Source organism: Pogona vitticeps, chromosome 4 (genome assembly GCF_051106095.1).
Source record: "Pogona vitticeps strain Pit_001003342236 chromosome 4, PviZW2.1, whole genome shotgun sequence".
Classification (NCBI taxonomy): Eukaryota; Metazoa; Chordata; class Lepidosauria; order Squamata; family Agamidae; genus Pogona; species Pogona vitticeps.
The window spans coordinates 155,761,942-155,774,884 of NC_135786.1; the positions used below are offsets into that span (position 1 = coordinate 155,761,942).

At 43.1% G+C, this 12,943-nt stretch overlaps 1 protein-coding gene and 1 long non-coding RNA gene across 3 annotated transcripts in view; one reads left to right on the plus strand and one right to left on the minus strand.

The window, feature by feature from the left end:
* The window catches only part of KDSR (3-ketodihydrosphingosine reductase), a 39,915-nt gene extending 38,535 nt beyond the window's left edge, over positions 1–1,380 (minus strand). The window contains exon 1 of one of the 2 annotated variants that reach the window (XM_020786666.3): positions 1,100–1,380. In XM_020786666.3, the coding sequence (XP_020642325.3) occupies positions 1,100–1,228 (129 nt within the window). In that variant the 5' untranslated portion in view covers positions 1,229–1,380. The remainder of the gene's footprint in view (positions 1–1,099) is intronic. The other variant, XM_020786667.3, reaches the window with a different exon arrangement.
* LOC144589194 (uncharacterized) lies at positions 1,295–10,083 on the plus strand. The gene is made up of 2 exons (XR_013545158.1): positions 1,295–1,431; positions 6,211–10,083. It is a non-coding gene; the product is annotated as an uncharacterized LOC144589194 (long non-coding RNA).
* Positions 10,084–12,943: the final 2,860 nt, after the last annotated feature.

The window sequence follows — 12,943 nt, forward strand, 5'->3', positions numbered from 1 at the left end:
CTACTTACCCTGTTTCCCTGAAAATAAGACCTAACCTGAAAATAAGCCCTAGTATGATTTTTCAGGATGCTCGTAATATAAGCCCTACCCAAAAAATAAGCCCTAATTAAGTGAAAGCCCACCCTCCACCACTGTACAGCAACCAGACGATGACATGACTTTATTTGAATAAATGTAGATTGTTGTGCATGTAAAAAAAAAAATCAAACATCCCCTGAAAATAAGCCCTACTGCTTTTTTTGGAGCAAAAATTAATATAAGACCTGTCTTATTTTCGGGGAAACGTGGTATTACTCTCAGCAGTTATCAGTTGAGTCTATTTCCCTTAAACTGTCCATACATTGAGCATTGGCCTACAACAGTACTCATCAATCCCCAACAGCATGGGTACTGTTAGAGAGGATGGGGGTTATAGTCTAAAAACATCCAGGAAAGAACCAATGTGTTTACTACAGTCCTAGTCTCTCAACAGTGAGACAATGCATTTAGAGAGCTACAATTAAATACACATATTATTCTAAACATGCTGAAGGAATGCACAGGCTAAGGAGCATGACCTCCACCCACTCTCAAGACCAAGAGATAAACAAACAAGGCACTGTATGCAAGGCTCCAAGCAATGGCAATTAAAACATAAAACCCTCATAGATTCTTGAATGCACACCATGTGCTTTTAAAATTATAGGTGACAAATAAGCACACTGCCACTACGTGTTACGTATGAGAATGAATGAATGAGGCAAAAGGAAGGCAGATGTTTGAATCTGACATCTCGGCTGTCTTCTCCCTCGCAGAAACCCTATCATCCCTTCAAAGTGGAAGATGCTGCCCCAGAGCACTTCTGTTGCTTTAGGCTAAACATAGTCCACCTCTCTCACGCCCTTTATAATTCCTCGTCAAGCAAAACAAGCCAGAAGCCATTTCTGAAGGGAATTTACACTCTCAGCAACGCTACCTTTGCCAGCGCAGTTAGAGACAGAGAAAATAAATGGATAGAAAACAGGGGCTCTGAGGAAGGAGAAGCCTGACATTTCCCAGCCAGTTTACACCCATCAACCAACCAACCAACCAACCGACAAGCCCAACGGTAGATTCTCACCACGACGTGAGCGCCGGACAACGACAGCGGTTTGGGGCCGGTCAGCGGCGCCACCAGGCAGAGGAGCAGCAGGAAGGCCACCAGGAGGGCCACCCCCGTGGCCACCACCAGCAGAACGACCCCCGTCATCTCTGTCAATGGGAGCCGAAAGAAAGCCCGGGGGAAGAAGTGGAGCGCCCGCTCCTTCCCTCAGCTTCGGCTGGACTAACCGCACGGACTGCCCACGTCAATCAGTCAGGCCAAAAAAAAGAGAGGTAAAATAGCTCCAGGGCCCGAGGAAGCGAAAGAAGGACGGCGGAGGCGGGGAAACAACCGGCTCTGTTCTGCCATTGGTGAGCCAGGGCGAAAGCGCTATCGGATTGGCTGCGTTTCTTTGGAGGGAGAAAAATAGGAACGGGCAGAAATGACGTCTTCGCGTGGCGATTGGTCCGGGTTTTTTTTTTTTTTTTGAGGCTTGATACCGGGAGGGGGGAAGGGGGCAAGGAGGGCCATTCTAACGCTTGGGCTGCGTGGTTTAAGAGAGGGGCGGAAGGGGGCGCGCGTTGTGGCTGTGGTTGGCTTAGTTTCCCGCCAGTTTCGCTGGAGGGAGTGATGGTGAAGCGAAAATGGCTAGTTTTCCGGAGGATGTGCAAGTCATGTCCTGTATTTGCCTTAAAAAAAATAAAAATAAAAATGAAGGCTTTTTTTTACGGGATTGAATGGATTTTTGCCCCTTTAAGGATGGTCGCCTAAGGTAGTAGTCCAGGCAACAAAACCCTACGAGTTGAACTCGGGGCCAAATGAAATGCCAACGCTTCGGGGCTTGGCTTGGGGTAGAAGACTATGCTTTGTCACCAATATCCTCTGCAAGAACAGCAGTGATGTTTATCAGGCAAAATCAAAAGAAAGAAACAAAAAATTTCCTCGGAGGAATGTTTATAACAGAACCCTAATTTAGTGGATGTAGATTAAAAGACCCCTGCTTTTTGGGAGGAAAGCAATGACAAACCTAGACAGCATCTTAAAAAGCAGAGTCATCACCTTTTCAACAAAGATCTGCATGGTCAAAGCTATGGTTTTTCCAGTAGTAATGTATGGAAGTGAGAGCTGGACCATAAAGAAGGCTCACCACTGAAGAATTGATGCTTCTGAATTGTGGTGCTGGACGAGACTCTTGAGAGCCCCTGGACTGCAAGAAGAACAACCCTTTCCATTCTGTGAAGGAAATCAACCCTGAGTACTCACTGGAAGGACAGATCCTGAAGCTGAGGCTCCTATACTTTAGCCATCTCATGAGAAGACTCCCCGGAAAAGACCCTGATGTTAGGAAAGTGTGAAATCAAGAGAAGGGGACAGCAGAGGATGAGATGGTTGGACAATGTCATCAAAGCTACCAACATGAATTTGACCCAACTCCGAGAGGCAGTGGAAGACAGAAGGGCCTGGTGTGCTCTGGTCCATGGAGTCACGAAGTCAGACACGACTAAACAACAAGAAGATGAACTTAAGACTCCTATAGCCAATGAATACTGTACTATTTGCAAAACTGGTATTTCATCCAACATTTCATTCTGTCTGTCTGATGAAGTGTATGTGTCCACAAAAGCTCATATTAAAATATAATAGTTCTTCAGATGCCACATATTTTCGTCTTTTTTGAAAATATATCGTGTTTTCTTTTGGTTGTTTTTTTGGTGTGGATTTTGCCTGATATGCTTGCACGGACTAATATGGCTACGTCTTCCAAAAATGATGCTGTGAGTTTGTTAGTGGGATTAACTTTACAGGTGTAGTTGTCATTCTGAGGGGGATGACACTTGCTAAAATTCATACAAGTTGGTTCTGGAAGAGAAGGTTGCATTATTATAATTGACTGTTCAATTTTTGAAAGATAAAGACAATGTTTTTTATTAATGTTGTAATATTTCTGTGTCTTGAAATAAATTTGTGGACATACTGGACAACAATGTGTGTGGTGCAGTGTGGTATGACATGTCGTGACTCCATGCCTAGAAGGTCCTTTACCATGAGACAGAATTCTGCTTTGTAGGGGTAAGGGCCTCACTTTACCCCAGCACAATAGTTTTTACCTTACTGTCTCTACGTAGGATATAAAGCTGACAGGACTGTGTAGAGACATAATACTATTTTCTCCCTTGTTTACAAGAGAATGGCAGAATCTAGCAAAATATTATCCCTCAACCTTTTCTACTAATGGTGCTGCTGCCATTGTATCAGTCCTGCTGCTTCTCATCATCCTCCCCCACAAAAGTCACCTTCTTCAGGTGAGTGGACTGGTTTGCATTATAAGTAGGCTCAGAAATGAGGTGAAGTGACTGACATGACTGTGGTACAGTGGTACAGCTCCCTTTTGCAAAGCAGAAGTGACAAGGAGTGGGATTCTGAGTGCTATCAACGATATATCATAAATCTCAAAAAACTCTTCAGGAAATATGCAACTCAAGTAAACTGAGTTTTGTTTAACATATAATAATAGTGCAATTAAAGATATTGCAGAAGATATTGCAGAAAGATCAGACAACTGGGCGTCAAAATCAAGGAGAGGTGTTCCTAACAAACAGGTGGCGCCCACCATGTTCTACAGATACTGTAGCGATTTATTGTGTGTAATGTGGTTTCGTTGTTGAAGTTAGGATGTGAATTACTTTAATATACACAAAATGCTGTATCACTATTCTGCTGTATACCCAAGTATTTTATGTTGTTGTTTAGTCGTAAAGTCGTGTCTGACTCTTCGTGACCCCATGGAACAGAGCACGCCAGGCCCTCCTGTCTTCCACTGCCTCCCGGAGTTTGGTCAAATTCATGTTGGTAGCTTCAATGACACTGTCCAACCATCTGTCGTCCTCTTCTCCTTTTGCCCTCAAACTTTCCCAGCATCAGGGTCTTTTCCAAGGAGTCTTCTCTTCTCATGAGATGGCCAAAGTATAGGAGCCTCAGCTTCAGAATCTGTCCTTCCAGTGAGCACTCAGGGTTGATTTCCTTCAGAATAGATAGGTTTGTTCTCTTTGCAGTCCAGGGGACTCTCAAGAGTCTCCTCCAGCACCACAATTCAAAAGCATCAATTCTCTGGTGGCCAGCCTTTTTTATGGTCCAGCTCTCACTTCCATAGATCACTACTGGAAAAACCATAACTTTGACTATGCAGATCTTTGTCGGCAAGGTGATGTCTCTGCTTTTTAAGATGCTGTCAAGGTTTGTCATCGTTCTCCTCCCAAGAAGCAGGCGTCTTTTAATTTGCAAAACTGGTATTTCATCCAACATTTCATTCTGTCTGATGAAGTGGATGTGTCCACAAAAGCTCATATTAAAATACTGTATAATAGTTCTTCAGGTGCCATATATTTTTGTCTTTTAAAAAAATATATTGTGTTTTCTTTTGGGTGGGTTTTTTTTTTTTTTTTTGGATTTTACCTGATATGCTTGCACAGACTAACATGACTACCTCTTCCAAAAATGATGCTGTGAGTTTGTTAGTGGGATTAACTTTACAGGTGTTGTCATTCTGAGGGGGATGACGCCTGCAAAAATTCATACAAGTTGGTTCTGGAAGTGAAGGTTGCATTATTATAATTGACTGTTCAATTTCTGAAACATAAAGACAGGTGAGTGGACTGGTTTGCGTTATAAGTAGGCTCAGAAATGAGGTGAAGTGACTGACATGACTGTGGTACAGTGGTACAGCACCCCTTTGCAAATGAGAAGTGACAAGGAATGGGATCTGAGTGCCATCAAAAACCCTTAGTTCCTCTACCTCCTCAGTCATGGTCTGTTACCATGAGCCTTGACCACAATAACTTAGTTTCATGATTAGAGGTATTTAAGAACTTCAGTTTATTATATTACTAGCAAATGTTCCTGGCTTTAGCCAGGTGAAAATCCATCACTTCCACCCTCCATCTTCCCCCATCCAATTATTTATTTAACAATACTCTCTGTTGATATCTCCTCCTTGGTACTCATTCAGCCCATTGCAGGGTTAGAACACCAATGCTAGGACTCACCAATTCTCTGCCACTTCAATGGGTCTGCTGTAGTTGTCATTTACTATTGGCTTCCAATTGCACCCTCACCACAGATTCATTTCACTGAATGAAAAAATATGTTCTGTATAGTTAACGGTTATAGTTATAGAATAAAGAGAATGAACTATTCCAAAACATAATACTTTGGTTTGAGAGATATTTTGAGATAAGAGGACTATAGTTTTCCAGAATCCCCCAGATAATTTATTTGAACTATAAATTCCAGAATTCCACATGTATCATGAGCAGTCAAGATGCAATCTGATAAATTATTTAAGTAAATTATTGCTCTAGATTAAGTAAATCAGTGCTATCCATGTAACTGACCATTTTCTTTTGGTAAGAGAAGAATTGCAACAATCCCCGGGCCTGCTGGAGAAGTCTAGCTATGAGCAATACATCTCTGTAAGCTGTCACTAGTGTCTATATCAAATTCATATTCCTTCGTCCTACTGTTTTGGAGATTTTTTGAGGTAAAAGGACAACTCCCAAAATCAATGCAGGACATTTATCTGGATTCCAGCTTCCAAAATTCACCAGGCAGCATGACCAGTAAAGATTTGATCTATCCACTTAGTTAGGAAATCATATCTGTGCAGAAGTTCATGTTGTTTCCTGTGACTGTTTTTGGTTTGCTAAATTGGTTACAAATCCCAAAATCTTCCAACCTGCATGACCAGTTGAGATATAACCTAGCAATTTGTTTAAATTGGCATTTGTGTTACCTGTGCCAAATCTTGGTTTCGGTGCAGCAAGTTTTGGCTTTCCAGTAGAAAGGAGGCAATCTAGGATTTATCCTGCTTCTGTATGATACTTTGAGTTTTAAAACATCCATATTGTTTGTTATATGCCTTGTTCTCATGTGAAAGCACATATTCATACAGAGACAAGTGTGCATAATTATGGCTTTGGAAGATCCTTAAAACAGCCAAAACTAATTTTGAGAGAAAATTCTTAAGCAAAATTAATGTTTTAACGATATATCATAAATCTCCAAAAACTCTTTAGAAAATATGCAACTCAAGTAAACTGAGTTTTATTTAACATATAATAATAGTGCAATTAAAGTTGATTTATTGCTTTCAGCCGCTGGTTCAGAAGATATTGCAGAGAGATCAGACAACTGGGCGTCAAAATCAAGGAGAGGTGTTCCTAACAAACAGGTGGCACCCACCATGTTCTACAGGTACTGTAGCGATTTATTGTGTGTAATGTGGTTTTGTTGTAATTGTTGAAGTTAGGATGTGAATTCCTTTAATATACACAAAATACTGTATCACTATTCTGCTGTATACCTAAGTATTTTGTTGTTTAGTCGTAAAGTCGTGTCCGACTCTTCGTGACCCCATGGAACAGAGCACGCCAGGCCTTCCTGTCTTCCATTGCCTCCCAGAGTTGGGTCAAATTCATGTTGGTCGCTTCGATGACACTGTCCAACCATATCATCCTCTGTCATCCCCTTCTCCTCTTGCCCTCACACTTTCCCAACATCAGGGTCTTTTCCAGGGAGTCTTCTCTTCTCATGAGATGGCCAAAGTATAGGAGCCTCAGCTTCAGAATCTGTCCTTCCAGTGAGCACTCAGGGTTGATTTCCTTCAAAACAGATAGCTTTGTTCTCTTTGTAATCCGGGGGACTCTCAAGAGTCTCCTCCAGCACCGTAATTCAAAAGCATCAATTCTCTGGCGGTCAGCCTTCTTTATGGTCCAGCTCTCAGTTCCATACATCACTACTGGAAAAACCATAGCTTTGACTATGCAGACCTTTGTCAGCAAGGTGATGTCTCAGCTTTTTAAGATGCTGTCTAGGTTTCTCATTGCTTTCCTCCCCAGAAGTAGGCGTCTTTTAATTCTGTGGCTGCTGTCACCATCTGCAGTGATCATGGAGCCCAAAAAGGTAAAACCTGTCACTGCCTCCATATCTTCCCCTTCTATTTGCCAGGAGGTGATGGGACCAGGGGCCATGATCTTAATTTTTTTGATGTTGAGCTTCAGACCATTTTTGGCTTTCTCCTCTTTCATCCTCATTAAGAGGTCCTTTAATTCCTCCTCACTTTCTGCCATCAGACTGGTATCATCTGCATATCTGAGGTTGTTGATATTTCTTCTGGCAATCTTATTCTTGGCTTGGGATTCCTCCAGTCCAGCCTTTCGCATGATGTATTCTGCCTATAAGTTGAATAAGCAGGGAGACACTATACAGCCTTGTCATATTCCTTTTCCAATTTTGAACCAATCAGTTGTCCCATATCCAATTCTAACTGTTGCTTCCGGTCCCGCATATAGATTTCTGAGGACGCAGATAAGGTGGTCAGGCACTCCCATTTCTTTAAGAACTTGCCATAGTTTGCTGTGGTCCACACAGTCAAAGACTTTTGCGTAGTCAATGAAGCAGAAGTAGATGTTTTTCTGGAGCTCTCTGGCTTTCTCCATGATCTAGCACGTTAGCAATTTGGTTTCTAGTTCCTCTGCCCCTTCGAAATCCAGCTTGTACTTCTGGGACTTCTCGGTCCACATACTGCTGAAGTCTACCTTATACGACTTGAAGCATAACCTCACTAGCGTGTGAAATGAGTGCAATTGTGCGGCAGTTGGAGCATTCTTTGGCACTGCCCTTCTTTGAGATTGAGATGTAGATTGATCTTTTCCAGTCCTCTGGCCACTGCTGAGTTTTCCAAACTTGCTGGCATATTGAGTGTAGCACCTTAACAGAATCATCTTTTAAGATCGTAAATAGTTTGACTGGAATTCCATCACCTCCACTGGCCTTGTTGTTAGCCATGCTTTTTAAGGCCCACTTGACTTTGCTCTCCAGGATGTCTAGCTCAAAGTCAGCAACCACACTATCTGGGTTGTCCGGGACATCCAGATCTTTCTGGTATAATTCCTCTGGTATGTATTCTTGCCAGGTCTTCTTGATATCTTCTGCTTCTGTAAGGTCCCTACCATTTTGTCCTTTATCATGTCCATCTTTGCACAAAATTTTCCTTTAATATCTCCAATTTTCTTGAACAGATCTCTGGTTTTTCCCTTTCTATTCTTTTCCTCTATATCTTTGCACTGTTCAATTAAGAAGGCCCTCTTGTCTCTCCTTGCTATTCTTTGGAAGTCAGCATTCAATTTTCTGTAACTTTCCCCATCTCCCTTGCATTTTGCTTCCCTTCTCTTCTCTGCTCTTTGTAAGGCCTCGTTGGACAGCCACTTTGCTTTCTTGCATTTCCTTTTCTTTGGGATGGTTTTTGTTGCTGCCTCCTGTACAATGTTACAAACCTCCATCCATAGTTCTTCAGGCACTCCATCCACTAAATCTGGTTCCTTAAATCTGTTCTTCACTTCCACTGTGTATTCATAAGAGATTTGGTTTAGATTATACCTGACTAACCCAGTGGTTTTTCCTACTTTCTTCAGTTTTAGCTTGAATTTTGCTATAAGAAGCTGATGATCAGAGTCACAATCAGCTCCAGGTCTTGTTTTTTGCTGACTGTATCAAGCTTCTCCATCTTTGCCTGCAGAGAATATAATAAATTTGATTTTGGTATTGCCCATCTGGTGATGTCCATGCGTAGAATTGCCTCTTGTGTTGTTGGAAAAGAGTGTTTGTGATGACCAGCTTGTTCACTTGACAAAACTCTATTAACCTTTGCCCTGCTTTATTTTGAACTCCAAGGCCAAACTTTCCTGTTGTTCCTTTTATCTCTTGACTCCCTACTTTAGCATTCCAATCCCCTATAATGAGAAGAACATCTTTTTTTGGTGTCAGTTCTAGAAAGTCTTGTAAGTCTTCATAGAATTGGTCAATTTCAGCCTCTTCAGCATCGGTGATTGGTGCATAAACTTGGATTACTGTGCTGTTGAAAGGTCTGCCTTGGATTCATATTGAAATCATTCTCTCATTTTTGAGATTGTATCCCAGTACAGCTTTTCCCACTCTTTTGTTGACTATGAGGGCTACTCCATTTCTTCTACAGGCTTCTTTCCCACAATAGTAGATATGGTAATCGTCTGAATTGAATTCGTTCATTCCCATTCATTTTAGTTCACTGACACCCAGGATGTCAATGTTTATTCTTGCCATTTCCTGTTTGACCACATCCAGCTTACCAATATTCATAGATCTTACATTCCAGGATCCTGTGCAGTATTTTTCTTTGCAGCATCGGACTTTCCTTTCACTTCTACGCATATCCGCAGATGAGCGTCCTTTCAGCTTTGGCCCAACCACTTCATTAGCTCTGGAGCTACTTGTACTTGTCCTCCGCTCTTCCTCAATAGCATGTTGGACGCCTTCCAACCTGAGGGGCTCATCTTCCAGCATCATATCTTTTAGCCTTTTGTTTCTGTCCATGGAGTTTTCTTGGCAAAGATACTGGAGTGGCTTGCCAGTTCCTTCTCCAGGTGGATCACGTTTAGTCAGAACTCTCTAGTATGACCTGCCCATCTTGGGTGTCCCAGCATGGCATAGCCCGTAGCTTCTCTGAATTACTCAAGCCCCTTTGCCACAACAAGGCAGCAAATAATTTTATAAATACTGTCAAAAAGTGTGTGTGTCTGTGTTTGTTAAGATCCCAGAAACGTGTAATTTAACATGGACATTAGAGAGGTTGCAACTTAAGTAACAGACTTGTTACGTTTCCACTGTTCTTGTGGACTATGGGATGATGTGAACTGTAGAGTTCTCACCAAAATAGTCAGATATTTGGAACAGCATTCCCCCCAAACATTATATTTTGCACAGATGTTAGTGCAAAAATGTTAATATCAAAGTCAAATTCTCTTTTAAGTAACTGGGTGGGTTATAGCTCAATCGGATATTTGCCTGGGGCATTCCGGGAGCTACAGACATCATTAGCTGCCTAGAGTGGTCTTTTAGACCAGATGGGCGGGGTATAAATAAATAAATAAATAAATAAATAAATAAATAAATAAATAAATAAATAAATAAATAAATAAATAAAATAAAAATTAGGCACAACATTTCCTCCTGTTTATTTCACAACAGAACAATCCAGATAGGGTGTAAGTTGACTGGATATGCTACTTCTGAAATTGGCCCCCTCTTGCTTTGATAGTTTCCTAAAGCAGTAAAAGATTCAAAAATAAAATTTTACATAAATACTTCTCAGGTCCCAAGACAACTAACTGGCTGTCTTCTGTCTCAGCAGGCTATAATAATTGGGGAATTCTAAGAATTGTACCCCTCAGCAATCAGATGTATGAAATACTTTGGCTTCTGCAGGTTGTGGATGTATCAATGAAAGCATTTAATCAACTATGGTGATGTCCATCCATGCATGAATTAGTCGTATTATGCCTCCATGACTTACTCCCAGTTAATTAAGTATAGGACTACAGCCTATAAGACTTTAAGATTGTAATCCTTCCATATAAAACATCTCCAATAAAAGAAAGGTAGGGGAGTGCTTTATGCAAACCAAATTTGTTGCCATGAAAATTATTCTTTATCCTTTTTTCAGTACGGTATTTTGTTCAGATAATTGACGTAAACATCTATTTAATATCAACATCATTCTTTCATATATTCCTCCACAACATAAATATAAATGAATTAGATTCTGGAGATTGCAGCAATTAATGAAACACTTTTTTCATAGTAACTTGCATATGGGAGGGTTGCATAAATCACATTAATTTGTCCTCTCATCTGCAATTTAACTTTAAAACAATTCTTATGGAAGTACAATTTAATTAAAAGCACAATACATGCTTCTTTTATCTCTTGTTTTAAAGCAATGTTCCCAACCTGGGGGGTCACAGGTTCCCTTATATCAGCAATCCCTCGAGCCACACGGTGCTGTTGATGAACGCCAGGTAGTACAAAATAAGACTGCCCTCATCCATGATGTAATTCTGGATGAGGGTGCTGACCTGGCGTGCATTACTGAGACCTGGGAGGAGAGGAGAGTAGTGTCCCCCTCTCCCAGCTGTGTCCGCCTGGGTACTTGGTCCAGCACCAATGTCACTCAGAGGGTCGGGGAGGGGGAGTGGCTATAGGAGTTCTATCTCCTTGACCAGGCTTCCTATCCCTTTAAGAGGAGGTCTTGAGGGCCTGTATTGTGTGTTGGGCTTACGAGACAGATTGGGGATTCTGTTGGTGTACTGCCCACCCTGCTGTGTACCAACAGTTTCCCTGCCTGAGCTGACAGAGGTAGTCTTGGACCTGGTGTTGAGGACTGCCAGGCTGTTGGTGCTGGGGACCTCAATATCCATGCCAAGGATATTGGCATGCTCAGGACCTCATGGCTGCCATGACAACCATGGGGCTGTCTCAATGTGTCATCGGCCCGACGCATGAGAAGGGCCATACCTTGGACCTGGTTTTCTCAACGGGACTGGAAGATGGTGGTTTGGATGTGGAGGGGCTGGTTGTGACCCCATTGTCATGGTCAGACCACTTCCTGGTCAAGTTTAGTCTATTAGCTTCTTCTCCCCTCTGCAAGGGTGGGGGATCTATTAAGATGATCCACCCTCAGAGACTAATGGATCTAGATGGATTCCTCAATGCTCTGGGGGATTATCCGTCTGATATGGTCGGCGCTCTTGTCGAAGCTCAGGTCACCGTTTGGAATAGGGAGATGACCCTGGCGGTTGATATGATTGCGCCTAAGCGCCCTCTCCCTGCACGCAGAGCCCAGACAGCTCCCTGGTATACTTCTGAACTGCGGGCGATGAAGCGAGAGGGGAGACGGCTGGAGCGCAGGTGGAGAAAATCCTGCTGGGAATCCGATCGAACACGACTTAGAGCCCATTATCAGGCCTATTTCGTGGCAATACGGCTGGCGAAACGGCAACATTTCTCCAGCCGCATTGCTTCCTCAGAATGTCGTCCAGCAGAGCTGTTTCGGATGGTCCGGGATCTTCTTCAACCGGGAAATCCAGTGGAGGTCCCGGACTGCTCATCAGCTCGCTGTGATGAGTTTGCCATCCATTTTGAGGGAAAAATCGCTCAGATTTGCAGTGGGTTGGATTCCACAGTTACTGCAGAATCAGAGGATGTGTCCAGTGTGCCGTGCTTAGGTCAAGTATTAATGGATGAGTTTCAATTGTTGACACCTGAGGATGTGGACAGGGTGCTTGGATCTGTCTGTTCTACCACCACTCCGCTCAACCCTTGCCCATCCTGGCTAATTGGAAGATCAGCCAGGGGGGTTCGCACCTGGGTCCAGGAGGCCTTGAACGCCTCTTTGAGAGAGGCAGTGGTCCCTACCACCTTTAAAGAGGCGGTAATTCGACCACTCCTTTAAAAGCCTAACCTAGACCCAAGGCTGGTGGTTAACTACCGACCAGCAGCAAACCTCCCTTATATGGCAAAGTGTTGGAGCGGATTGTGGCTGGGCAACTCCAGGCGCTGCTGGATGAAACAGATTTTGGGATGCATTTCAGTCGGGTTTCAGGCCAGGTTTTGGCACGGAGACTGCCTTGGTCGCCCTGTACGATGACCTTTGCTGGGAGAGAGACAGGGGGAGTGTGACCCTGCTGATACTCCTGGACCTCTCCATGGCTTTCGACACCATCAACCCTGGTGTCCTTCTGGATAGGCTGGCTGGGTTGGGAGTTGGGGGCACCGCTTTACGGTGGTTCCACTCCTTCCTGGCTGACCCGTGTCCAGGGGGTGGTGCTGGGGGACAGTTGCTCTGCCCCATGGCGTTTATGTCATGGGGTTCCTCAGGGCTCGATACTGTCCCCCATGCTGTTTAACATCTACATGAAACCGCTGGGAGAGTTCATCAGGAGGTTTGGGCTGAAGAGTCAGCAATATGCTGATGACACTCAGCTCTACCTCTCGTTTTCCACCAATCCAGGT